The sequence below is a fragment of the Rhinopithecus roxellana genome, chromosome 18, assembly GCF_007565055.1.
Source record: "Rhinopithecus roxellana isolate Shanxi Qingling chromosome 18, ASM756505v1, whole genome shotgun sequence".
NCBI classification, from domain to species: Eukaryota; Metazoa; Chordata; class Mammalia; order Primates; family Cercopithecidae; genus Rhinopithecus; species Rhinopithecus roxellana.
Genome location: NC_044566.1, coordinates 26797608 through 26823298, shown reverse-complemented (window position 1 = coordinate 26823298; position 25691 = coordinate 26797608). Strand labels below are relative to the sequence as shown.

The window sequence follows — 25691 nt, the reverse complement described above, 5'->3', positions numbered from 1 at the left end:
GCCGGGATCGTACCACTGCATGTCAGCCTGGCAAAAGAGTGAGACTGTCTCAAAAAAAATGTTGTACATGTTTAAAATTTATGTATTTTTTGTCTGACTGGGGCTTTACAGTGAGTATATCCTCTCACTAATCTGGCTCAAAATTAGGTAAGTATACCCACAAAGTGTCATCTAATATATTGTTGCAGGTAGAGGAAAACAGACAGTGAAAAAATCTACTAAACTTTATTTGGAACCCTCGATATTGGTGGCTCCTTAAAAGTTCGAGAAAAAAATCAAGTCTTAGCAAGTCTTACCAGTTTTATGGTCTGCTGTGGTGGCACTTACTGAATTACCTGGGATTATAGTTCCTGTAAGATTTGTTTTAAATAAATTGTTGGCAGGCTATACAAAGAGTGATGTTCCAAAACTACACACATGCTTTTTCCCTGTTCACAAACAGGCTGGCCAGTGTTTCTAGCATCTTCGTCATTATTTACCCTTTATTATCCAAGTAGTTTCCTGCTCTTCAAACCTTCCTTTCAAAATTTTCTCTCCTACTTAAAACAAGTTAGGATTATTTATCCTTTTATTGGACTGATTATTCTAAGGATAAGCTCTTATTTCACTTTTGGAGTAAAAGGCTTTGTGCCCTTTTTAAAGTTGGGTGTCAGCAAGCAGCTGGAATTTTCCTGACTGCCTGGTAAAATTAAAACCAGCCCCACAAACTGGGGTTGGAGTCTGTGAAAAGATTATCATCTATGTGTGGGGTAGAGATTAACTATAGTGTGTTAAAGGACCTAGTGGAGGCTTGAACCTTCTTCACACAAACTCCTTCCTTTCAGCCTAAACTTTCCCAAAAATACAAAAAAGTTCTTTAAATGTACTAAATTGACTTAATCTTCAATCATACCTATTTTTTCTGATATGGTTAAAACAGCCCAAATTACCAAATTGAAAGCCAGTAAGACAATGAAAATAATTTCAGTAGTTGAAAACTATTCTAATTTACATAAAGACATTTATCTCTAAAAAGACTGGTTAGGTTCTAGGACCTTTGAAGACTGATTCTTTGTCTAAATAATGGGTTTTATAAGTTCTCATTCTGAATGCAGAAAGAACCCATTCCTTATTTTCTGTATAAACATTTAAAATTTTGTATTTCATGGTAGGTTTTAAATTTCCTATTTCTTTAGGCATCAGAGTTTATTTCAAGAATAGGTTCCATGAGCCTAACCTCGTATCTTCAAAAAAGCAAGTCTATCATAAACATTGTTTAATATTAAATATTATATCCATCAAATATGGATTTGAAACATTTTTAAGTTTAAAGTCAAATATGTGTAGTTTTCAAAAAGTAAAATACAACAGCATTAGTAACTTTTTATTCTCAAAGTGATAAAAGCATTTAACATATACTTTACAGTATAAACAAATTAAGTACTATGCATTTTGCTTATAAAGTGAATTAAAGTATTTTAAGCATTATATAATTCAATTTGTACAAAAAGTAAATTTCCAAATACAAGCTTTGGTTAGAACTGGTTATGTACTGTCAAATCCATTTTTCCAAAGTTGTTCAAGGAAAAATAACTTGACTAGCACAGGTAATTCTTGTACAATCAGAGCTTTTTACTATTTAGGAGGAGGGGAAATATTACTATAATTGCTTTTAATTTTCGAGTCTAGATAAGCCTTTTTTCTTCTCACTTATATGTTGCTGCAGGAGAGCATATCACTTTTGGAAAGCATAAATTATGAAGAAAATCACCTTTTGCTTTATTCTTAAGAAGATCATCCATTTTAAAAGATCTAAGACTGTTAGCTTCCTTAACTACTGAGATACTTTCTAAAAGTCACACTACTGAAAAGAGCCACTTCGAGAATTAATGTATTCCATTGGGGAGTAAATCACTTCTGATTTCCCTCAGGAGGGGCAGTAGTATCTACTAGCACTAGTGCCCAAAATCAAAGTTTATATCATCTAAAAAAATGCAACAATATATAGGCTCTACAATGCATGGATTACCTTTATTCATATGAAAGTAATATAAAATGTTACCTAACTTAAATAATGTAAAATATCAGTTTAACCAAATTAACAATCACAAAACTGCAGACATTTTTCTATTACAGTTTTCCAGTTCACTGAGCAATATTTACTGAAAAATATGATTATCAACTTAAATATATCCTCTTTAAAATTTGCTTTTTATGCTAGACTGTACAATGGTGCTCCCTTTATGAGTTTTAAAAATTCTACTTATATAACTATGTAATTCCAAAACGGAAAAATGAGTGAGCCATCACTAAAATTTACTGGAAACTAATATTCTTTCATGGAAACAACTGATAAACATTTTAAAGTTCTATATTTATTTAAATTTGGCTTTTTAAAATAGATAAGCTTTTCATTTCAATTATTGTTTAATACTTCAAAGCTAGTTTAAACAAAGATAAAACCAAGAAGAACTAGTAAAGCATTCCTTACTTTACATACAGTGCCTCAAGTGCCACATACATAGTAACATATCACAGAAGAATGTATATGGTTTAGCAGATTACAGAGCAAACCTAAAAGTTTATACAAAGCTAAACACTGCCTCCCTTCTGTACCATTTATTATCTTTTAATTTGATCTTGGCTCTGTATTATCCTTCTATAATACCACTGTGTGACATTTATCAGTTTTCTAAGTGTTCCGATTACTTATATATACTTTTCTTTAAACAGCTTTGTAACATTTGAGAATATTCATCCAATCTTTTTCATTAGATACAATATATTCATTTTTCTCACAAAATGCTCACTTTCCTGAGCTATATGAAACACCTTATAACAGGTGTATGTATAACTGAAGACCCTAAAATGTCAAGTTTACATTTTTTTTAAATGCATAGAGAATATAACATTTCAGAAAACCTGTTAGTACTTCTTGGATATTATAACATACAGGTTTTGTTTCCTTTAGACTGTAAACTGTTTAATATGTATAACTGGTTATTACTTTTACATCTGAATCACATTAAAAAAAATTCGGAGATATGATTGCGATTACCCTAAGGAAACAAGTGGAGTTTTCTGACCAAAACTCATTCATGGGTCTTCCAATAAACAATCTTTACATATACTGACTCAAGATACCAAATTTCTGTGCCACAAAATAGTAGAATTATATCAGAACTACAACAAATAAAACTTTTATTATAATACATTTGCTTGAAGTTAAGGTGCTATTCATCATGCCCTACATCATGCGGTTTTTACCAAGTGGGCATCATGTCGGGAAACCACACCCTACCAAGATGCTTGGACACTTCCCAGTGAATCTGCTCCAAACTATACTTTTGGTCAGGAATTAGTACTTCTTCCATAATGGATAATTGAGATAGGCGGCCACCACACATCTTCACAAACTCAACAAAGGCACTACATGAAACTTCACATTCCCCTAGTCCAATAGCTGACAAATTTTTGCAACGTTCTGCAATGCGAATTAACTCTTCGTCAAGTGGCCGTAATCCATTTGCACACACTACGAGTTCAACTAGTCTAGGGCATGTCATTCCCACACGGCCAAGCACATCTTTGCTTACTGATCTCCCAAAATACAGATGGGTGGCAGGTATTTCATAGCGAAAGAATGGGTCAAATTCTTCTTCATATAAAAAAAAATACATCACTAAGTTCACTTTGGGTGAATGTCTGATGAAAGCATCCCAGCTGCTCTTCTGAATAGTATGGAAGTGTGTCTGTCCAGGATTCTCACTGACTACATCAATGCGCAAATGTTCTAATCGAACATGTTTTTCAGAAGACAAAGCAAGTAACAACTCATCACTCAATAAGTGGTAGTTCAGGGCTAGTTCTCTTAAGCCATGACACTGATCAGCCACACAAAGGATACCTTGAAAGAAAAAAAAAAAACAAATTATTTGCAAGTTTTTGTAAAAGTTTATCTGTTCAAAAATTCAATCAAGTACATGTCCCACAGATGTTTGTCACAGTTCCCTTACCACAAAACTATATAACTTAAAATTTGTATAGCTGAATTGGAAGGGAAGTCACAAACATTTAAAATCTATTACTAATTTTGTCTACAAGAAAATGAAACCAATTCTAAATCCCATCTATGAAAAAGAAATAAAACTCAATTAATTAACTCTGTCATTAAAAAAATACACCATCACTAAGGTTAGGGCATTCCAGTAATGCACAGACAGTGCCATATTTTAAAAAAATTATTACTAACACTAAACTTACAGGTTAAGTAATTACATTATCACTGCAACAGAGGCCAAAGGACATTTTTTGAAGTTCAAAACCTAATCCTAATAAAAACAGAGTAAGATAGAACCATATAAAACTATGAATTAGGTAATGAAATAGAATATTTACAAACTGAAGATTTCTATCAAATGATCAACAGTCTAATTGCTAATAGTGTACAGGCAGCTTATCAAATTTATAAGAAAAAATACCAAGATATCACTAAATAAGCATGTCAAAATAACTACTCAATTCACATTAATGGAAATATACATTATGACTTTTGAAGCTCTAACACACCCAGAAAGCAGCTCCCTTAGATGATTCCCTATACTTAGGGTGCTATGCTTTATAACTTACCAAAACTATCATCCTAGCAATAGATGACATTTCAAAGGTCAATGTTTGATCTCTCTATAAGAGTTCTGGTTTTTTTTTTTTTTTTTTTTTTGCGTCAGTCTTACTCTGTAGCCCAGACTGGAGTGCAGTGGTATGATCTCAGCTCACTGCAGCCTCTGCCTCCCGGGTTCAAGTGATTCTCCTGCCTCAGCCTCCTGAGTAGCTGGGACCACAAGCGTGTGCCACCATGCTTGGCTAATTTTTGTATTTTTGGTGGAGACAGGGTTTCACCATGTTGGCCAGGATAGTATTGAACTCCTGATCTCAAGTGATCCACCTGCCCTGGCCTCCCAAAGTGCTGGGATTACAGACGTGAGCCACTGTGCCCGGCCTAGTATAAGAATTCTACCCCAAAGAGGCACCTTATATTACCTAGTAAGTAACCCACTCAATCCATTTCTTCCTTATGTTTAGAAACAGGGATAGGAACAAAACATACATCATATTTTCATCTACTATTGTTTACAAGTATGATATGCCAGGTACTAGAGGTTATGCAACAAATAATTTTAAAAATATGGAAAAGTATTACTTCTATTTTGAAGTGGAGACAGCTAGCTAAAAATAGCAAAGCTGCAATACAAACACAGGCTGAGTGACTCTTATGTCCATGCACTTAACTACTGCTTAAGAAGTGACAAGACAGAGGCCACCAATAAGCCATAGCTTTATAACAGTGGGAAAAGACGGGCATTAGAATTATCAGAAAAGACAAACTGAATTGCCAGAATGAGTCACCAGAAAACAGAGTAATGTCTCAGTATTCAGCAACCACAAAGTTTCTGTTTTCCGCAGGTAGGTATATACTTTATTTTTATTTTGAGATGGAGTCTTGCTCTGCCACACAGGATGGAGTACAGGGGTGCGATCTTGGCTCACTGCAACTTCTGCCTCCCAGGTTTAAGCGATTCTCCTGCCTCAGCCTCCCAAGTAGCTGGGATTACAGGCACATGCCACCATGCCTGGCTATTTTATATACTTTGAAATATACCCTGATTACTCAAGGTAACCTTAAGCACATCTCTGTTCTGATACCATCTCACGCCAGTTAGAATGGCGATCATTAAAAAGTCAGCAAACAACATGCTGGAGAGGATGTGGAGAAATAGGAATGCTATTATACTGCTGGGAGTGTAACTTAGTTCAGCCATTGTGGAAGACAGTGTGGCAATTCCTCAAGGATCTAGAACTAGAAATACCATTTGACCCAGCAATCCCATTACTGGGTATATACCCAAAGGATTATAAATCATTCCACTATAAAGACACATGCACACGTATGTTTACTGTGGCACTGTTCACAATAGCAAAGACTTGGAACCAACCCAAATGCCCATCAATGACAGACTAAATAAAGAAAATGTGGCACATAGGCACCATGGAATACTATGCACCCATAAAAAAGGATGAGTTCATCATGTCCTTTGCAGGGACATGGATGAAGCTGGAAACCATCAGTCTCAGCCAACTAACACAAGAACAGAAAACCAAACACCACATGTTCTCACTCATAAGCGGGAGCTGAACAATGAGAACACATGGACACAGGGAGGGGAACATCACACATTGGGGCCTGTTGGGAGTTGGGGGGCTAGGGGAGGGATAGTATGAGGAGAAATACCTAATGTAGATGACAGGTTGATGGGTGCAGCAAACCACCATGGCACATGTATATCTATGTAACAAATCTGCACGTTCTGCACACGTACTCCAGAACTTAAAGTGTAATAATAATTTAAAAACCACACACACACACGGGAAATGGTAACCCACAATGCAAATAAAAGAAACTCTGGAGTATCATTTAATAACTACAAAGCAGTTGTGGCAGGCGTAATGCTCAAAACGGCCTCCAAGATCCCACACCCTAATGTCTAGCATCCGTGAATTCCATAAGATATGCCCATGATTATGATATATGGTTCAGCTGACCATATAAAAGAGATTATCTGGATGGTCCTAGTCTAATCATATGAGCCCCTTTTAAAGCAGTTTTCTCTGCTTGCAGAAGAGGAAGTCAGAGAGATTCAAAATGCAAAGGACTCAACATGTTATTGTTGGCTCTAAGCTAGAGGGGGCCAGAAAAGAAAAATCACAACCAGTCTCTTACGAGCAGAAAGACCCCCTAACAGCCTCTTGCTGACAGCCAATAAGGAAATTGGATGTCAGTCCGACAATCACAAGGAACTACATTCAGCCAATAACTTGAATGAGTGTGGAAGTGGATTCTTCTGCAGAGCCTCCAGGTAAGAGCCCAGCCTTCCTGACATTTTCCTCTCAGCCTTTTAAGACTCTAAGCAGAGAAGCCACTTGAGCCCTACCTACAGCTCTAATGTACAGAACAGTGGAGCAAATAAATGTGTGTTGGTTTAAGCTGCTTTGTGTAGAGCTGTCAGTTATGCACCAGTAAGAAAACTAATACATAGTTCCAAGTATTTAAAAACATAACAGTGGCAAAAGTAAAAGTAGGACACTACTACAACTCAATAAATTAAGACAACCCAAATTAGAAAATAGGCAAAGGGGCCAGGGGCAGTGGCTTACGCCTGTAATCCCAGCACTTTGGGAGGCTGAGGCAGACCGATCGCCTGACGTCAGGAGTTCGAGACCAGCCTGGCCAACATGGTGAAACCCCGTCTCTACTAAAAATAAAAAACTAGCCAGATGTGGTGGCGGGCGCCTGTAATCCCAGCTACTCAGGAGGCTGAGGCAGGAGAATCACCTGAACCCGGGAGGTGGAGGCTGTGGTGAGCCGAGACCACGCCACCGCACTCTCCAGCCTGGGCAACAAGAAGGAGACTTTTGTCTCAAAAAAAGAAAAATAGGCAAAGAATCTGAATAGACATTTCTCCACAGAAGATATACAAATGGCCAACAAGCACATGAAAAGATATTCAAGGCCAGGCACAGTGGCTCTCGCCTATAATCCCAGCACTTTGGGAAGCTGAGGTGGGAGGGACACTTGAGCCCATGAGTTCGAGACTAGCCTAGGCAACAAGGCAAAACCCCATCTCTACAAAAAATACAAAATATTAGCTGGGCATGATGGCGTGTGCCTATGGTCCCAGCTACTTTGGAGGCTGAGGTGAGAAGATCGCTTGAGCCCAGGAGGTCCGGACTGCAGTGAGCCAGGATCACACCACTCCACTCCAGCCTGGGCGACAGTGAGGCCCTGTCTCCAAAAAAAAAAAAAAAAAAAAAAAAAGATATTCAACATCATTAGTCAACAAGAAAATGTAAATCAAAACCACAATGAGTTTACACCCCATAGGATGGCTATAATCAAAAAGACAAGTAAGTGTTAGAAGACACTGCTAGTGGATATGTGAAGTGGTACACAGCAGCTTTGGAAAACAGCCTGGCATTTCCTCGAATGGAGAGTTACTATATGATCACTAGGTATATACCTAAAGAGAAATTAAACCGTATGTCCACACAAGCAGCATTATTCGTAAGTCAAAAGGTAGATTTCCATTTATATGAAATGTCCAGAACAGACAAATCTATAGACACAGAAAATAGATTAGTGGTTGCGTAGGGATGGTTGGGATAGAGGTTTTGGGGGCAACAGCTAAGAGGTATATGGTTTCTTTTTAGAATAATAAAAACGTTCTAAAATTGTGGGGATGCATGCACTACTCTATCAATATACTACAAGTCAATAAATTGTACATTTTAAATGAGAATTGTGAATTATATACCAATAAAGCTGTTACAAAGCTGGTGATTAGTGGTGGTAAACTCATAGAACTCATTTGGAAAAAAAAAAAACAACATGGCAAAAAGCACAAAAACACAAAGACCCTTTGTCCTAGGACTTCCACTTCTTAAGAATGTACCCTAAGTAAGAAATTAATACAAGCAAACTGCTATAATCCAATTTTTTTTAAATCACAGCAAAAAAGGTAAAAACAAGTGTCCAACCTTAGAACTATAATGCAATGTTGGCTTATCAACAAGGAAACTAAGTAACTAAATGTTCATTAGTTCAACCTGATAATTAATATTAAGAAAGCAACAGGCATACTAACCTAGAGGTCCAGTTACAGACAATTATAACAACTATACGAAAAGGAAAAAAATTGATTAAATGTTCAGTGAGGAAAGTAGAATACAGTCCCTAATTTCAACTCAGAAAAACTGTCCAAATATGCAAAACATAGACAGAAAATATGTAAATATGAAATTTCAACTGAAATGCGGTTATACTCTTCAAATAAAAAGTATTGCAAGTATTCTTTCTTTTTTTTGAGACAGAGTCTCGCTCTGTTGCCAGGTAGGAGTACAGTGATACAACCTCGGCTCACCACAACCTCCGCCTCCCGAGTTGAAATGATTCTCCTGCCTCAGCCTTCCAAGTAGCTGGGACTATGGGCGCACGCCACGACGCCCAGCTAATTTTTGTATTTTTAGTAGAGATGGGGTTTCACCATGTTGGCCAGGATGGTCTGGATCTCTTGATCTCGTGATCCGCCTGCCTCAGCCTCCCAAAGTGCTGGGATTAACAGACGTGAGCCAACGCGCCCGGTTGTATTAAAAAGTATTCTTTCTCTTCCCTTCCTTTCCTGAAGTACTAGTCCAAAAGTCACTATGAAACCAACTTTGCAAAATTATGACCATGAAAGAAATCAGACCTAACCGACCCTATCTTGCTTCTAACCCTTAAGCTGCCCTTGTTCATTCCTGGGCGTAGGCTAAGCTAACTTTGGGAAGGAATTCAGTTCATGGTTTGACTCTGAAACAAAACTGGTAACAGCCCTTTCATGAAAAGACCCCTCCTTCTTGTGTGGGGTCCAGTATGCCTTTGCAGGACTTTCAAACTAGCTACAAGATTAGAAACTACAATGTGGGGGTCATGAAGCCTCTGGCTCCAAGAATGTGAACCTCCCCAAATTGCTCATGGCAATAACATCATTATTGTAAAACCTAAGAACAGTGCTTGACATATTTTGTAAACCCTGTACTAGATGAATCAGCTGACACCATCCAGACTGGTAATCTGGCTCAACCAGTTCTGCCATGGCACCTAGGAACAGAAGACATTAAGAAAACCTAACTTTGACCCCTTATGATTCCATCTCCAAACTGACCCATCAGCACTTCCCAAGCCCCTACCTGCCAAATTATCTTTAACAATTCTGATCCCCAAATGCTCAGGGAGACTGATTTGAGTAACAACAAAACTCCAGTCTCCTGCACAGCCGGCTCTGTGTGAATTACTCTTTCTCCATTGCAATTCCCATCCTGATAAATCGGTTCTGTCTGGACAACCGGCAAGGTGAACTCACTGGGCAGTTACAATTAAGTGGGATGAGGTAAGCTTATACTATACTATCAGAACTGTTGTGTATATTTAATAAAAATGAACACAGGATATACCAGAATAAAGAGAACTATGAACTCTCAGTTTTATAGAGAAATCAGAGACATAAAGACTCATACAATGTGGTAAATGTTAGCAAAAACGTTCAGAGTGTTCTGGAAATACACAGGTGGGAAATCTCAACCAGAAAGGAGAAGTTCCCTTCTTCTCCTATGTTGACAGGCGCGTCAACATAGATCACATCTAAGCTGAACTCTGAAGCCTGGGCTGGCTGCAGTTAGCAAGGTGAAGTTAAAACATTTGAGCAAGTATTCCACAGGATAAAGTGTACCGAGCAACCACAAACAAAGGTACAAACAAAAATCTGTAGTTCCACAGGACCCAAGTAAAGTTCCACGCGAGCGACCAGCAAGAGACAAGTGGAGGTCAAGATACAAAGGACCTTGTACACTATGAAGCCAGGAAGCACAGACTTTATTCTGAGAGCAGAGCTATACGGTAAATAAAAAAATGTAATAAAGGTCATAAAAGAACTGCCAAAGCCTATTCTTAACTTCTGGTTTATAATAGCTTCAGTGGTAATCTGTAAGTGGCAGAACAGCTAAGAAAATACAACCACAGACCTAGCCATTCTCATCACCAAGAGCCTCCTGTGGGAGAAAAGAGAATGAGCAAGGAGACTTGGGAGAATGAGCAAGCAATCTCCATCTAAAATGGAATCATTTCTTGGGAGAAGGCTGACCTTTACCAATGCAAGAAGGTTGGAAGTGTTTTGTAAAGATCAAAGATTTGACACTATCCCTTAAAGAACAGGTTTCCCAACTAACACAGCTAAAGGATCAGCAAACATGTCAATAGTGGGAGGAGTCAGGAATGAAGCAGCAGATAGCAGTATATATAATATAGTAGTAGGGTTTACACACTCTTTTCAATACAAACCACCTGGAATTTAAATAATCTCAAACTGAATAATTCAGTAACGCTCAGAAAATCCTATATAAGAGAAACTGGAAAGAGCTTTTATAATGCTCTTCTCCCATTTGATGGGTTCTTGGCTCCAAAATTCAACTTAGGAAAAACACCATCTTGCAAAATGTAAGGCTACCACTTAGTACAACTCTTCTCCCTCTACATAGTGAGAAGAAAACCAATTATGCGACTGCTATGACTCAAAACCTACCCTATTAGCTCAACTACAATGAGAAAAAATTCTACTGTACTTAATAGGACACCTCAGGCTGACCTCATACTGTCCTTTCCTCTTTTTCTCCTGTTCATTTTCTGGCATGTGCTATTCATAAATTTACCAAATAAGATTAGAAAATAAGCTGAAAGCCAGTGTCTAGGCTAGTAACATATGCTATTCTATTACTTATGCTATCCTATTACTACATTAGAAATATTTTAAAGAGATGAAGCAGTCGTATTAATCCACCTTTAAGGTTAATGATCATAGTTTTTTCTAATTTGATGAACATATCAATGCATTTTACTAAAATGTGTCTAGCAAAAAACACAACAAACCTGCTGGAGAGACATGAGGACAGCTGCTCATTTTCAACAGCTTGAGGGTATCACTGTTGTTGGCCACTAGTACTTTGAGAGATGGATCATCTACTGGAGTATCATCTATCTTAAGCGAAGACAGGGATTTGGAGTTTACGAACACAACTGTCAGTGCAGAGATAAAGTGAGACTGAAAAGCAAAAAAAAAAAAAATTATTTCAATTTTTAGGAATGAGAATTGAGGGGTTTCCTAGTACTACAGTTTATCTGAGTCATAATGACATTAATATTTTGTAAATGTTTTAGGGGCGGCACCCCTTCACTCTGTTGTTGGGAGTATGGCAAAAGAGGTGACTATCTGTTATCTTTGAGAAGAGCCTATTTATGTGTAGGGGAAAAAAAACATTTCAAGCCTCAGAATAAGTGTCTCTAAATTGGAGAAACCACTGGTAAGTAAAAAGAGGAATTCTGGAACCAGGGATGAGAATCTCTCTCAGCCGTATCTGGAAACCCTAGTGTTTTATAAAACTAAACTGCATTTCTTTTCTGTTTGATAGTTATGCCCACTAAACAGTAACTATTAACACCATCATTAAAAATATAATAATTTATTTAAAATCTGAGACTCATTTGAGATATGAAAACTCACAGAAAATTTGATTCTAAAACAATCAAAATCATACTTACAATTCCAAGTTTAAAATTCCTTCAAATGTTATCTACAATATTTTCAAGTCTTCTATTTTAATGTATTTTGATCCACAAAAGCACTAAAGAAATCATTCATCATGTATCATATATATGTATATATGTACATACATGTGTGTATAAACACATACACACACACGTATATATCTGTTGGACAGAATTTGACCTAAAGGAATCGATGTAGGCAAACAGGAATTAAAGCATTCTCAAAGTATGCAGCTCTCAATCGGAGCTCAGATACGAGTTGAAACCACTAGGCAAAGAATCTAGGAGAGTAAAGAAAGGCTAATACATGGTCCAACATATTCCTCTCTACAAAACCAACTTCATGCTCCAGTTAGTTTTATAAATTCTCTACAGGAGTGAAAAAGAATGAGGGCAGGCTAAGAGCCAAGGAAGTATAATGAAACATTACCTTTTTTTTTTTTTTTGAGACAGAGTATTGTTCTTGTCACGCAGGCTGGAGTGCAGTGGCACCTCCTTAGCTCATTACAACCTTGAAATCCTGAACTTAAGCAATCCTGTTTCATCCTCCCTAGTAGCTAGGACTACAGGTGTGAGCCACCATGCACAGCTAACTTTTTTTTTTGGTAGAGATGGATCTTGCTATGCTGCCCAGGCTGATCTCGAACTCTTGGCCACAAGGGAACCTCCTGCCTCGGCTTCCCAAAGTGCTCGGATTATAGCTGTGAGCCACCACACCCAACCAAAACACTATCTTCTTGGTCATAATTCCCTAATTTACTTTTTCCCTACTGTGATTAAACAACTGGTTAACTACTTAGATTTTGATTAAGTAACTATTTAACTACTTAAATGTTAACATCTTTCTCCTAATATTTTCATATCAAACTCAATTATATCTTGTACAAACATATTTCATGTTGCAGTCTAATGATTGCATCACTGACGTCTTTTCCCATTTCCCCAATTTAGCTCTGGTCAAAAACATTTCTTCTATGTTCTCTTCAGTTCTCTCAAGATTTCCAAAATATTACAACGCCCTATTTCAATCTTCTACCAAAGCCATAAAAGGAAAAGAAAAAAAGAAAAACAGTATTAAGTATTCTAGACTCACTTAATAAGGAAAGAAGCATTCTTTCCATTAGCTCCATTCATGGTTCCCAAATTAGTACTAGATATAAGCATAATGGTAAGAAAAAAAAGAAAAATTATGTTCAACATATCTTTTAATATGGTATTTTTATATATACCATATGAGTCAGTATGTACATTTGTATTTTAGCTATGGTAGGTACACTAAAAATCAATTCAGATTGTTTCATTTCCCATTTGAAGCTTGAAGGTGGCGCTATACCATGTAACTAGTATTTCTTAGAGTGAGTTTCCTTAACCATCTTAATCAGAATCACCTGGACTGCTCACAGGAAGAGGAGACTTAGAATCACCCCGAATTTGAAAAAGGGATACAAATCCAAAATTTAGGAGGCTATTCATAAGATTTTTACACATTAAGTCGGAGTACCATGCTGATCTAACTTCTGTACTTAGGATCTTAAAATATTAAGATAATTAGATTCTCCTGCCCATTTCCCTTATTTTATACATGAAGAAAAACATTTTATCTCAAAATATACATATGTAATGAAAATGTTTCAAAATCAATTAAGACTTTGACATCAACTGGTGATTTATTTGGTACAGACATTCTACTGAAACAACCACTTGGGTTATATATTCAATTCAGTTATATTCCGTCCTCAATCATCCCAGTATATTATCAGGTACTTAAAAGGATGTCTGTATTTTAGTTTTCAGTGTCTTCTGGGGAAAAAACTATCAATTATTGTTGGATACTAACCTACTAACCATTAGCTAACATACTCAGATACCTTTACCACCTTTCTAAAAATGTACCCTTCTTATTTTTGTATTTTAAGAGAATAGTTGTGAGAGAGACACGATCTCTGATTATGTGCAGGATCACGTTAGAATATATATATGAAGATATGTTAACTTTTCACCCAAATAAAGGATGTCTTTAAGTCTGTAAATTAATCTAAACTGTGCTGATACTAACCTTGGTCAAGATTAAATCTTTACAGAACATTTGCCAAAAGATTTTACAAGCTAGACCTGCTCTCAATACTGGCACACTCTACTTTTGATTCTAACATCACCAATCTGCTCTGGAAGCCCCAAAATGAGTATCTAATATCCCTAATATATCTAATATGGTTGACTCTGTTTTACTCACTGAATTTCTTTTAATACTTCCTATAGACGCCTCTGTAAATTTCTTTAACCATACCAATTTAGAAGTACGGTGATTTAAAAAAAAAAAAAGCTTAAAAAATACTATTTCTTTTCATTCTAAATAGTACCTGATTTTCCATTATGTATATATATTACTTTCCTTATACCCACACTGTCAATACAAAAAAAAAAAGGTTAGACTTTCACCGGATTTCTCAGTAATAGAAAATAAAACAAGAAGACCAGATACCTTTGGTAAATCCATAAAGCTTGGTCGAGCAGTGGAAATAAGTCCAAGTGTTTTTAAAGAGCAATTCACAAGTTGCGACAGTATATCACAAGCTGCTTCAGCTGATTCCTTGCTGCTGTCCACCTTAGAAAAGAAACACCATTACTCATGTATATTTTATTGTCTTTTTACTTTTTTCCCCAAATACCCAGACTTCAAGATTACTCATGTATATATTTATATTTCTCTGTACACATATTCGTTTCATAGAAGTATCATTACTAGTTTATTGCATTATAACTTAAAGAACATTCTTTCTATCATCCACCCTCCACCCTCACCTCTAACTTTAGCCTTTTCTGAGTCTCTCTGAAAAAGTAGAAGGGCAATTGTCAAGTCAAGACCTAGCTTTCATTATAAAAGACATATTTAATGTTGGCTTTTACACTGATTTATTCCAAAGTGACTGTATAAACTAATGGAGTAAATCAATTTATAGTCTTTAAAAAATAATTATGTATTTGGTAGTGGATCACATAATAGATGTAAATACAGGCTCTATGGTATGCACTAGAAACTGAGTATTTACTCAAAATGTACATGTGTATCACAACCTGGGATTCATTATTAATGTTATCAATGGAAAGATGAATGTGAAGTAAAATGAGTGTACTGGACCAGTCAGGCATGAAAATCTAAACTAAGTAAGAGATAGCTATTCTCACACATACTTCTGCAAAGACATTTCCTAAGGGAAGGATAACAGGGCCAAAAAAATCCCTCAAGGATGTAAAAAGGAGTTCATCCATCAAAAAGTTAGTTGTTGCCTGGGAAACACCTTAAAACAATAGTTAAAAGGATATTATTAATTTCCAGATTCATATACAGTACTTTATCCCAAAAATGTTGAGTGGATGGTAAAACTAATGTGCTAATTATATTAGTTTCAGACACAGAATCAACATCACCTGGGAACTTGAATGGGAACAAATGTTGATACCCAACCCAGACCATCTGAATCAGAAACTGTTGGGGGGAGGGTCAAGCCCTCCAGGTGATTTTGATGCACATAAAGTTATAGAACCTCTCTTCTAGAATAAATATTCTAACTATAAGCCTCCTTGGTCTACAATTGGTGAAGACTATCAGGAGAGCCCAGAAGAATCCTGTGATGTGACTCTTTTTTGTAAATCAGAAATTATTTCCTCAGGGGGAAAAAAAAACCCTAATAAAAATGTTAAAACTTTTGCACAAATGATTTTATGCGGGTTATACTAGATACACCTGAATTATATCACAGGGCTGTAAAAGAATAAAAATGACCCAGCAAATCTACTAGGTGGAACTGGACTTTAAGACCTATCAGAGGAATGTATTATACACATCTTTGTGTATGATTTACCATTAGAACACTCTTAGACAACTCAAAGATAACTAAAACCAAACAGAAACCTCTTCAGCCTTCTTCCCTGGGGGTAAGGGGATGAGTCCTGAATTTTTGTTTGATCCCCTTGCCCTTACCCCCAGTTAGGATCGCAAGATAATATACTAGACATCCAATTAAATTTCAGGTAAACAACAGATTTCTTTTTTTAGTATTAAAGATGTCCCAAACATTAAACGGGATGTAACTATACTAAAAATCATTGATTATCTGAAATTCAAATTTAAATACTCATCTTACATTTTTATTTGTAAAACCTGGCAATCAGTGGCCTAAGTGCCTTTGTGCGTTTTTCTGGGAAAAAAGGTGAAAACATATCCAACCATTCCCATCACCAATTCTCTCCTCCTCCTTGGACACACATGGGAGAATAAGCAGGTAATCTCCATCTAAGAGGAAATCACCTTCTTCAAGGGAAGACAAGATTTTAGTTATGGCCAGAAGCTCTGGGTTAAGAACTACTGTTTTGCCTAGGTTTAGCCTGGACTGTTCAGCAATTGCTATATCCAGGTAAATCAAGTATTCATGCATTGTTTTTTTCAATAAGTTATTTACCACCACAAAATCTGGTGTTTAAAGATTCAGTAAACATGCCCATATTTCATTTTATTCATTACCCAAAACAAAACATGACAAGCCTCACACAAACCACTGTGATTTTTCATTTTAAATAGAGACAAGGTCTCGCTCTGTCACCAAGGCTGGAGTAAAGCCGCACAATCATAGTTCACCGCAACCTCAAACTCCTGGGCTCATGCAATTTTCCCACCTCAGCCTCCTGAGAAGGTGGGACTATGGGACTACAAGTGCGCACATCCAGCTATGATTTCTTAAATTATTCTGGATATCTCAAAAAGTCACCCACTTCATTTATCTCATCACTGCATGATTTCCAATACCTTCCTTCCAGCAACAAAAAGAAATAAACAGTGCCCTTTGGCATTCTTCCATGTACCTTTTTCTATTTCTCTCTAAAATATATTCATCTAAATCTTCTACATAAAGTTTCTAAGCTTCCTTTTCATTTGAAGATCCCATTTCAAAAAGCATCAGTAAGTAACACTAAGTTCCTGTTAGACAGAAATAGCAACTAAGTTCTACTCAATTATAATCGCCCAATTTTTATTTTATATTTCTTTTTCCTCAAAATCGTTCACAATTCAATGTAATTCACAGCTTTATCAATGACTTATGCTTATTTAGTAGCTGCTTTTGCTGTTTTAAGAAATGATTAATAATTAACAGAGTAATTTAGCCCCATCAAATATAATAATTATTTTGTGACAGCTTCTAAGGTATACAATAATTCTAAATTTTTAAGCATTTTCCCTGAAAAAGCAAATATTTTAAAGGCATGAGAAGATGTACTGGTTTAGGAAACAAAAGCCACTAAAAATACTTATTTTTTAAAAGAAGGATTTAAAATATTACCTTGAAGCTGACATATTGTAGATGGTTTGAATGTCTTTTAATAATCTGTTTGATCAGCTCTGGATGGGTAGCTTTCAAGTAAGATGTAGCTGGCTGATTCAGTTCAAATTCAAAACATCTCCACAAGTCTGGCATGTGAAATACCTGGTTCCAGTTGCGGCAAACTTGTGAAGCATGAGCCCGGTCAAGAAGAGGCAAATACTTAAATACTTGGAGAATAATGTCCTGAAGGAGATTACCCCAATCACAAGTCTGAGAATGCTCATTTGTAGTCCTCAGTTTCTTGGATTTCTCTGTAGTTCCTTCTTCTGATGAATTACGGTCACTATCTCTTCCTCCTCGTTTCATCCTATTCCGAAAAATGCATCAGTTTTTTTCCTACTCAACTTTTGAATAGAAATAAACTCAAAATTCATTCTTCTGTCACTGAGATGTGTGTTTATATACACAAACACAAATATGCGGAAAAACTGGATCAGTAATTCAAGAATACCAAAACAAACTATTTTGAAAAATGCCAATGAAAGCCAACAATGGTTTATAAATTTTATACTTTTTTGGCATATGTTTTTAAACATTTACATTTATCAGTATAATATACTACATGGGAGAAAGATCATTATGGTTTTGAAACTACGCTAAGAATTTATATTTCAAAAGTTGTGGTCAACTTAACTAAATGAATATAAAAGGGAACCTATAGTGATACTTTGTAAAGGTTTCTTAAAAGTCATCTAAGGATATTTGTTCCTGAATTTGAGGCCGACCAGGGTCCCAAGAACCTCCAGAGAGGATGTTAATTAAGTAGCCAACAGATGTTCCACATTTAATGATCTATACAGGGGTCCTGTGGTTCTGGTCTGAGGACCAGAACTGGGCCCCATAGCAGGAAGTGAGCAAGCTTTACAGCCTGAACTCCTCCTGTCAGATCAGCAGCTATATTAGATTCTCATAGGAGTGCGAACCTTATTGTGAACCATCCATGTGAGGGATCTAGGTTGTGTGCTCCTTATGAGACTCTTAATGCCTGATGATCTGAGGTGGAACAGTTTCTTCCTGAAACCACCCCCTGCCACAGACAGGCACTGGGCTATGTGTTACCTGCCAGACATTTCTAACTCTGTCTAAAATAAGCAAAACCACCCCAGCTATGAATTGTTTGGTTTGGAATGTAGCTGCTTCTTCAAACACACCACTTACTATTGCACTGTTTTCCCCAAGTTGTGTTTCTGAATTATACCTATTTGTTTATTCTATGTATTCTTAGCACTTTCATTCCATTAGTTTCTTTGAAAGATAGTTTTTTCATGGCAAAACAGTTTTATGGTTAAAGAGCATGGGCTCTGGAACCAAGCTCCTTGGGTTTGAATTCTGGCTCTACCTCTCACTGGCTATGTGGCTTTGAGCAAATTACTTGATATTCTTGTGCTTCAATTTGCAAAATGAGTTTAATAAAACATAGGGTTTCTGTGAGAAATGCAATATTATTAAGGTTTTTCAAAGGGGAGATATGACTGTTGTATAGGAAAGCAGTCCAGCATTAACGACATTAAAGTATACAACACGCTAAAAACCGGGGTTACCACCCAGAAGGCAGAGAATGATTCATTCATTCATTCATTGTGTTCACTCATTCATTCAAGATGGGGTCTCACTCTGTCACCCAGGGTGGAGTGCAGTGGCACAATCATGGCTCACTGCAGCCTTGACCTCCTGAGATCAAGCAATCCTTCCACTTCAGCCTCCAGAGTATCTGCATGCACCACCACACCCGACTCTATTTTTGCTTTAAAATCGACTCTATTTTTGCTTTAAAATCGAGAGAAGGAGAGGGAGAGAAGGGGAGGGGGAGCGGGGGGGAGATAGAGAGATTGTGTGTGTGTGAGAGAGAGAGAGAAAGAGAGAGCGAGAGAGAGACAGCAAGCAAGCTTGTGTACGAGAAAACACACCCTGGAAGCAGACTCACTGAATTATTATAGTAACTAACAGTAGATGGCAGATCACAGGTAATTTTTTTTCTTGCAAACATCTTTTCCCTTTTTATGTTTTACACATTTCTTTTACTATCAATGCATTACTGTGTAATTAGATTTTTTAAAAGGTCTTGTTTTGATTTGTTTGTTGGAAACGTAGAGCAGGCTCTAAACTAAATGGCTGCAGACCACTCACTGGTATTTAGTTTAGAGCCTGTAATACTTTTGTTTCTAGAGAACAGTTCTGGCAGGGTAGTGGTTTTGATCTAAACTTGGGGTCACAACCTTTCAGAAAGATGGCTTGTTGCTCCAACTCTCTTCTGGCCTATCAGCATAAAAAAATTTCTCATTCCTGTGTGAGATGAAGGATATGCATATGCATTACTGTGAAAGAGATGTTTCTGCAGACTTTCTCCATCCAGTACCTCGCAAAACTTGTGAGAGAGGATTGAGGGCTGGAGAGTAAAAACAGAATGGCAGAGGCCTCTGACCTTAATGCCATGAAAGTCAGTCTAAGACGTCTTAGCATTATGTGCAATCAACTGCCCATTCTTCACTGCTCCTATTCCCAACTATGTAAATAAAATATATTACATATACCCTACTGATCAGGGAGAGAACAAGAACACAGAATGACAGAGGTGACAGCAAGAAGGTAGTTTGATGGAAAACTGGAAATTTTATGTGTAACTCTGAGAATAGATTTTTTTTTATAAGTTTAGAGAAAAGTGTATAATCTACACTGTAATCTTTAATATTGTCTCTTCTAATAATAATCCCTCACTAGAGGTTGAGGTAACACTGTCATTATGACCCATTTTTCTGCTTTAACTTACCCTGAAGGCTTATTTTAATTTTAGTATATAAAATTTGGGTCAAAGAACAAAGTGTTTGCTATCCAGAGCTTATAATTTCTCTTCTGACCACCTAAAACTACTCACAATTTTGAGATACAGAGATTCAAAAAAGAATGACAGTCTTCGTGATTTCTACACCTTATTATAGAATACTGATTGCCTGTTTCTGGAGAACAATCTTCTAAAACCAGAACTAGACAACTTAAAGACGGAATGATTCATTTTACTTGAGAGTATATGGAGATACATATATATATATATAAAAAGGTAGCCTTATTCACATAATAATCTTTGCTAATAAATACCTTGCTGGTCCTAAAAATAGAAACTTTCTTTTGTCTATTATAGTACTGTTTTAAATAAAATGTACTTAAATACCTTTCCAAGTTCAGGTTAAAGAAGTTGACAAAATTTTTTTTAACAGTATGCAACACTAAGGGACAGTATCTCTTGATCTAGTTATAAAAACACTATATGATCACCAAAACATATTTTAAGCACTTACCAGTTTACAAATAGCTGAGTTAAGTCTGTAAATTGTCATATGTAATATGTCTATGTCACAATTACAGTGCAATAAGCAATGGAAAAAAATCTAAGGCCAAATTCCAATAAAAACAGCCTCTGGACTATCCTCATTTTTGTATGAAAATAACAGGAGTGAGTGGACACTTAATAAAAATTTTACATGTCAATTTTTCCAAGTTGGTTTCCTTTATGTATGAAAAAATTTACACTACTTTAACAGTATCTTATTAAATCTACTTACACATGAAACTCTGCTATACAGAAAATTAAACATCTCAGCGCATCTTCCAGGCTGCAAACAATTTACATCAATGGACCCTATAATTCCTATTTTTGTCAAAGTGAAAACACCTCTCATCTTTGAACAGAAGTGTGGAGGACCAAGCTGTACTATAAAACGTCAATGAGACTTTCTAGATTCTAGAAATCTAGAGCACCAAAACTAGGCCTCTTCAGGACTCTGGCAGTTTAATTTTCTGCAAAGTTTCTAGGCCCCAAATAATGCAACTTAGGCCACCAGAGCTTTTGGTGAGGGACTAATATGACTACAAATTGCTAAACAGCAAACTATTGAGGAAAGACCACAGGCTAGCTGAGCAGCACAAGGAGTCAGTGAGCTAACTCTATGTTCCATAAACCTTGAAGTGGGCACCGTGGGCCACGCCTGTAATCCCAGCACTTTGGGAGGAGAAGGCAGGTGGATCGCTTGAGCTCTGCAGTTCGAGACCAGCATGGGCAACACGATGAAACCCATCTCTACAAAAAATACAAAAATTAGCAGGGCATGCTGGCCCACGCCTGTAGTCTCAAGTTACTAGGGAGCTTGGGGTGGGAGAATCGCTAGAGCCGAGATCGCGCCATTGCACTCCAGCCTGGGTGACAAAGTGAGTCCCTGTCTAAAAAAAAAAAAACTTTGAAAGAAGCAGTCAACTTCATCATTAGATGAAGACCGGAAGTGAACAGCTAGCTGTGTCCATCGTTGTATTAGGCACTTTTACACTGGCCATGCAGTAATTTTAAATGCCCATTTGTAGTTAACTCTAAAAAGCCTATTTTGGCATCACAGTTCCTTTCTGTTCTGCTTTTACTAATATCAAACTAATATGCATTCTTCGGCTGAAATACAAGAATAAAACACTATAAAGAGGTTAACTCACAACTAAATGGTTAGAGAGCACACAGTGGCGAAAATGTGTCCACAGGTCACAGAGATAAACTGATAGTTGATGGTACTTTTATAAGTATTTCAGAGATAACGGAAACTAAGTTACCTTTTTTTCAAGTTAGAAAAGGAGGATTCTAATTAAAACATCTGGGTCACTCAACTGGACATCATTAGCAACGACGAAATAAAAATGATCTCTCCCACCTCTCAGCTTGGAGATACAGACCATTTACTGGGCTGCTTCCTGATCCCTGTCTGCCACTCCACCTAAAGGACTGCCCACGCCAAAGGCAGGCGCGCAGCCGCTCAAGTTGACCAAGTTTTTCGCCTGGCTAAGCGGCGGGGGCGTCCCCCCCTCCCTGCGCCACCTCCCGACTGGCTTCCCCTGACATTTCTCATGCGCCCCACCCTGGGCACTTTGACATTTCAGTGTCTCATTGCTCAAGCTCCCAGCACCGGCGTAGCCGACGCCGGGAGAGCCCCACACAGTGCAAGTTCCACGATGCCTGTCACCAGCCCGCGCCAAGGGTCATAAAGCCAGGCAGGAGCCGCGGCTAGCCCCGGAGCGGCGGCGTCGCCGGCAGGCTGCAGGCGGCCGCCGCACACGCACCACGCCTTGTTGACGTGTTTGGAAGCAAGCACGGAGGGGAAACGCCCCCAAGCAAGCTCCAAGGTCTGGGTGCCGCGCCCCGCGCCACGCCCGGCACTCCTGAGGAGCAGCCAGCGCGCGCCCCGGCCCCCGCGCCCCTTCGGCCCGCCCACAGACGGTCCGCGGTCCCTCCCCAGCCCCGCCGTCGCAGCGGGGCTCGGCCCTGTCCCTCCGCCGTTACCTGCTGCCGGGGGCGGCTTCCCCTACACACCACCCCGTGCTCCGGGGACGGCGGCGGCCGCAGGTCCCGCGGCTCTCACATGAGGCGCCCCTGGCCCCCCGCTTCGCGCTCCCGCGGTCGCGGCCCCCCGCGCTTCGCCCGCATCTGAGGCGCTGGTCCCGCGGAGGGCGACAACGCGGCTCCACCTTTGCGGCTCTGGCTGCCCAGAGAGAAGCCTTCCTTCCCAGTCCCACGCTGTCTGCGCCTTGTTCAGGGACCCCCGGCGCCGCGACAGACTACCTCAGCGAGCGGCTGCCACCGCGAATGCTTCCTGCGCCTCTGCTACAGACAGCGAGTCTAAAATGGCGCCCAGGGCTCGCGGCCGCGCGCTTCGCCGGCGCGTCCCGGCCGGAGGGGTCGGGGAGGGGGCGGGGAGGAGGCGGGGTGGGGCGGAGCCCGGCGGGAGTGGGGCCGCGCCCAAGCGGGAGCGCGCGCTGCGGCCTCCCCTGCCTCCCCGCTATGGGACGGGTCTCTGCTTTCCTGCCATAGATGTGACTCCCGCTTGAAGGGGATTTTTTTTGTTGTTTTGAGACGGAATGTGGGAGGCTGGAGCTAGCTATATGTGGAAGAGTCTATCTGTGGCTGAAACTGGAAGGTTTAGGGAGGTGGAGCAGAAAAAAGAAAGGAAGGAGTCTCACCGGAGCCTGCTAGGGACCGCGGCCCGTGGGTGGCCGCCCGGATGCCTGAAACCGAGGGGTTAAATACAGTCTCTGAAGACCCGCGCATCGATGTGCATAAGTGGTGCTTAAAAGATGCCAAGGAATTGTACCAGAATAGTGACAGTATTAACGCTGGGATTGCAGATAATTTTTATTTTTCAAATATTTGTATTTCCCAATATTTGTAAAGTGACTTTTATCATTAGAGTTATTACATTTTAAAAACGACATTTGCTTTATGAAATAGAGTCCTGAAATTTGTAAATAGCTTTTGAAACACAGTGGGGAAAGTAAAGGATTACAAAGCTGCTGAAAAGAAAACCTCTGGTGAATCCTTTTGTAAATCAGGGCATCTTTGTGTGTAACTGCTACCTAGTTGACTTATTTTAAAGTTTGGATTTTTTGATACTGGGTTTTCTTAAAGTTAGAAATATTCTTAGGTACAATATCATAAGTTGAATCATGCGCCATTCCTCTCTACACCTCCAAAAAAAAGAGAGAAAGTAATTTTCCATTCAAAGATGTCTTAGAACACTCAGACCCGTGTGTAACAGACTGAAAAGCAGTGGTGCCCAGGGAGCTCTCCGTTCTTCCCATTTTCCCAAGAAATTGAGCTGGGAAGCCATGTACAAAGTTACACCGAAGTTCACTGTGAGGCCAGGAGTGGTACAGACTTATACCTGTAATCCCAATATTTTGGGAGGCCAAGACAGAAGGATTGCTTGTGGTCAAGAATTGGAGACCAGCCTGGGCAGTATGTCCAGACTCTGTCTCTACAAAAAAAAAAAAAGAATAATAATTTAAAAAATTAGACAGGCTTGGTGTAATCAATCCCGGCTACTACTCAGGAGGCTGAATCGGGAGGATGGCTGGAGCCCAGGAGTAGGAGGTTACAGTGACCTATGATGTCACCACTGCACTCCAGTCTGGATGAGAGTGAGACTCTGTTTCTATAATAAAATGAATTCAATGTGAGGAAATGCCAATGCTGTTTGTTTGGGATTTTTTAAGGGCATGCCAGCTGTCAGATCACTGAATCAAACTGTACAAAGTCTCTACTAGCATAAGAATGTGGATTTACCTGAACTGCAACATTGTTTTAGGTCTCTCAGTGACTAGATGATGAGGAACAATAGGAAGTTCTAAGAAAGACAGTGATAATTATCAAACAAAAACAAATAAGTTAAATACAGGCCCATTTATTTAAAGTTGGGTGAACAATATAAATGATCAGCAAAATACATTAAACCAATTCAGTAAACATGATGAGCATGGGTTGCGTTACGTTAATATTGTATCACATTACAAGTTATGTCACATTCCGATCATAGTTCTTTTTTTTCACCAGTATGATCTATTCTCCTCCTAAACAAGACAAGGACCTTGGCACACTTGACCTATTGAATACCCCTTTTCTTCCCTGTTATTGGCAAAGATTTTATTTCACTTTTCTTTTTTTGAAAAAAGAAACGTGTTTTTTTTTTAATCAGTCAATACTTATTTACATTTATCAATTGTATCGTCAAGATTAGTGGCATGGTGGGTGGGAGAAAGGATGAGTGTGAAGCACATTGATCCAACAGGGAAAAATAATTTATTACTGACCCTGTTTGGAATGGCCAGTGCGTGTAGTAATAAAAAGCAGATGAACAATTAGTCTCTTTATTATTGTTTTAAATTATCCACAGACAATGTACCCCTTCACCATGTAGAATGGTGTAGACTATTCCCACACCACCCCAGCCTTGGTACACCACTGATCAGGATAGATTAGATTATGTTGCAGTAGTTCCTTAAATACCATCTTGTAATTCCTTGTTTTTGACGACCTTTACAGTTTTTAGGAGTACTGCTTTAGTATTTTGTAGAATGTCCCTCAATTGGGGTTTGTCTTAGGTTTTTTTTCTCATAATTACATAGGGACTGTGCATGTTTTAGAAGGAAAACCACAGAGGTATAAAGTACCATTCTCATCACATCATATCAAAGCTACATCCATTAATACGACTTATCCTTGTTGATGTCAACATTAATCAAAGGTTGAGATCAAGTTGTTCTACTTAAAGTTACTTTTTTCCCCTCTCTTTTTGTACTGGAAGAAAGTCACTATGTGCAGCCAACACCGAAGACTGTGG

At 38.5% G+C, this 25691-nt stretch overlaps 1 protein-coding gene across 2 annotated transcripts; it reads right to left on the bottom strand.

The window, feature by feature from the left end:
* Positions 1 to 1348: 1348 nt before the first annotated feature.
* FBXL3 (F-box and leucine rich repeat protein 3) lies at positions 1349 to 23230 on the bottom strand. Of its 2 annotated transcripts, none has more exons than XM_010374616.2 (5): positions 22859 to 23230; positions 17506 to 17854; positions 14652 to 14774; positions 11495 to 11666; positions 1349 to 3886 (listed from the first exon to the last, which is right to left on the bottom strand). In XM_010374616.2, the coding sequence occupies exons 2-5, from the start codon at positions 17851 to 17853 to the stop codon at positions 3243 to 3245; spliced, it is 1287 nt and encodes a 428-aa protein (XP_010372918.1). In that variant the 5' UTR covers position 17854; positions 22859 to 23230; the 3' UTR covers positions 1349 to 3242. The 2 variants fall into 2 exon arrangements, with proteins under 2 accessions (XP_010372918.1, XP_030777892.1); XM_030922032.1 differs by having other exon boundaries at positions 23138 to 23227.
* Between the last annotated feature and the right edge of the window lie 2461 nt (positions 23231 to 25691).

Bases quoted from the DNA above. Each gene is read 5' to 3' on its own strand.
- FBXL3 (XM_010374616.2), bottom strand. From the start codon at position 17,853: ATGAAACGAGGAGGAAGAGATAGTGACCGTAATTCATCAGAAGAAGGA. The intron at 14,775-17,505 runs GTAATATTTTAA...TTCTTTTCTAAG, and splicing joins TACAATATGTCAGCTTCAAG to GTGGACAGCAGCAAGGAATC. The intron at 3,887-11,494 runs GTTTGTTGTGTT...TTTTCTTTCAAG, and splicing joins TCCTCATGTCTCTCCAGCAG to GTATCCTTTGTGTGGCTGAT.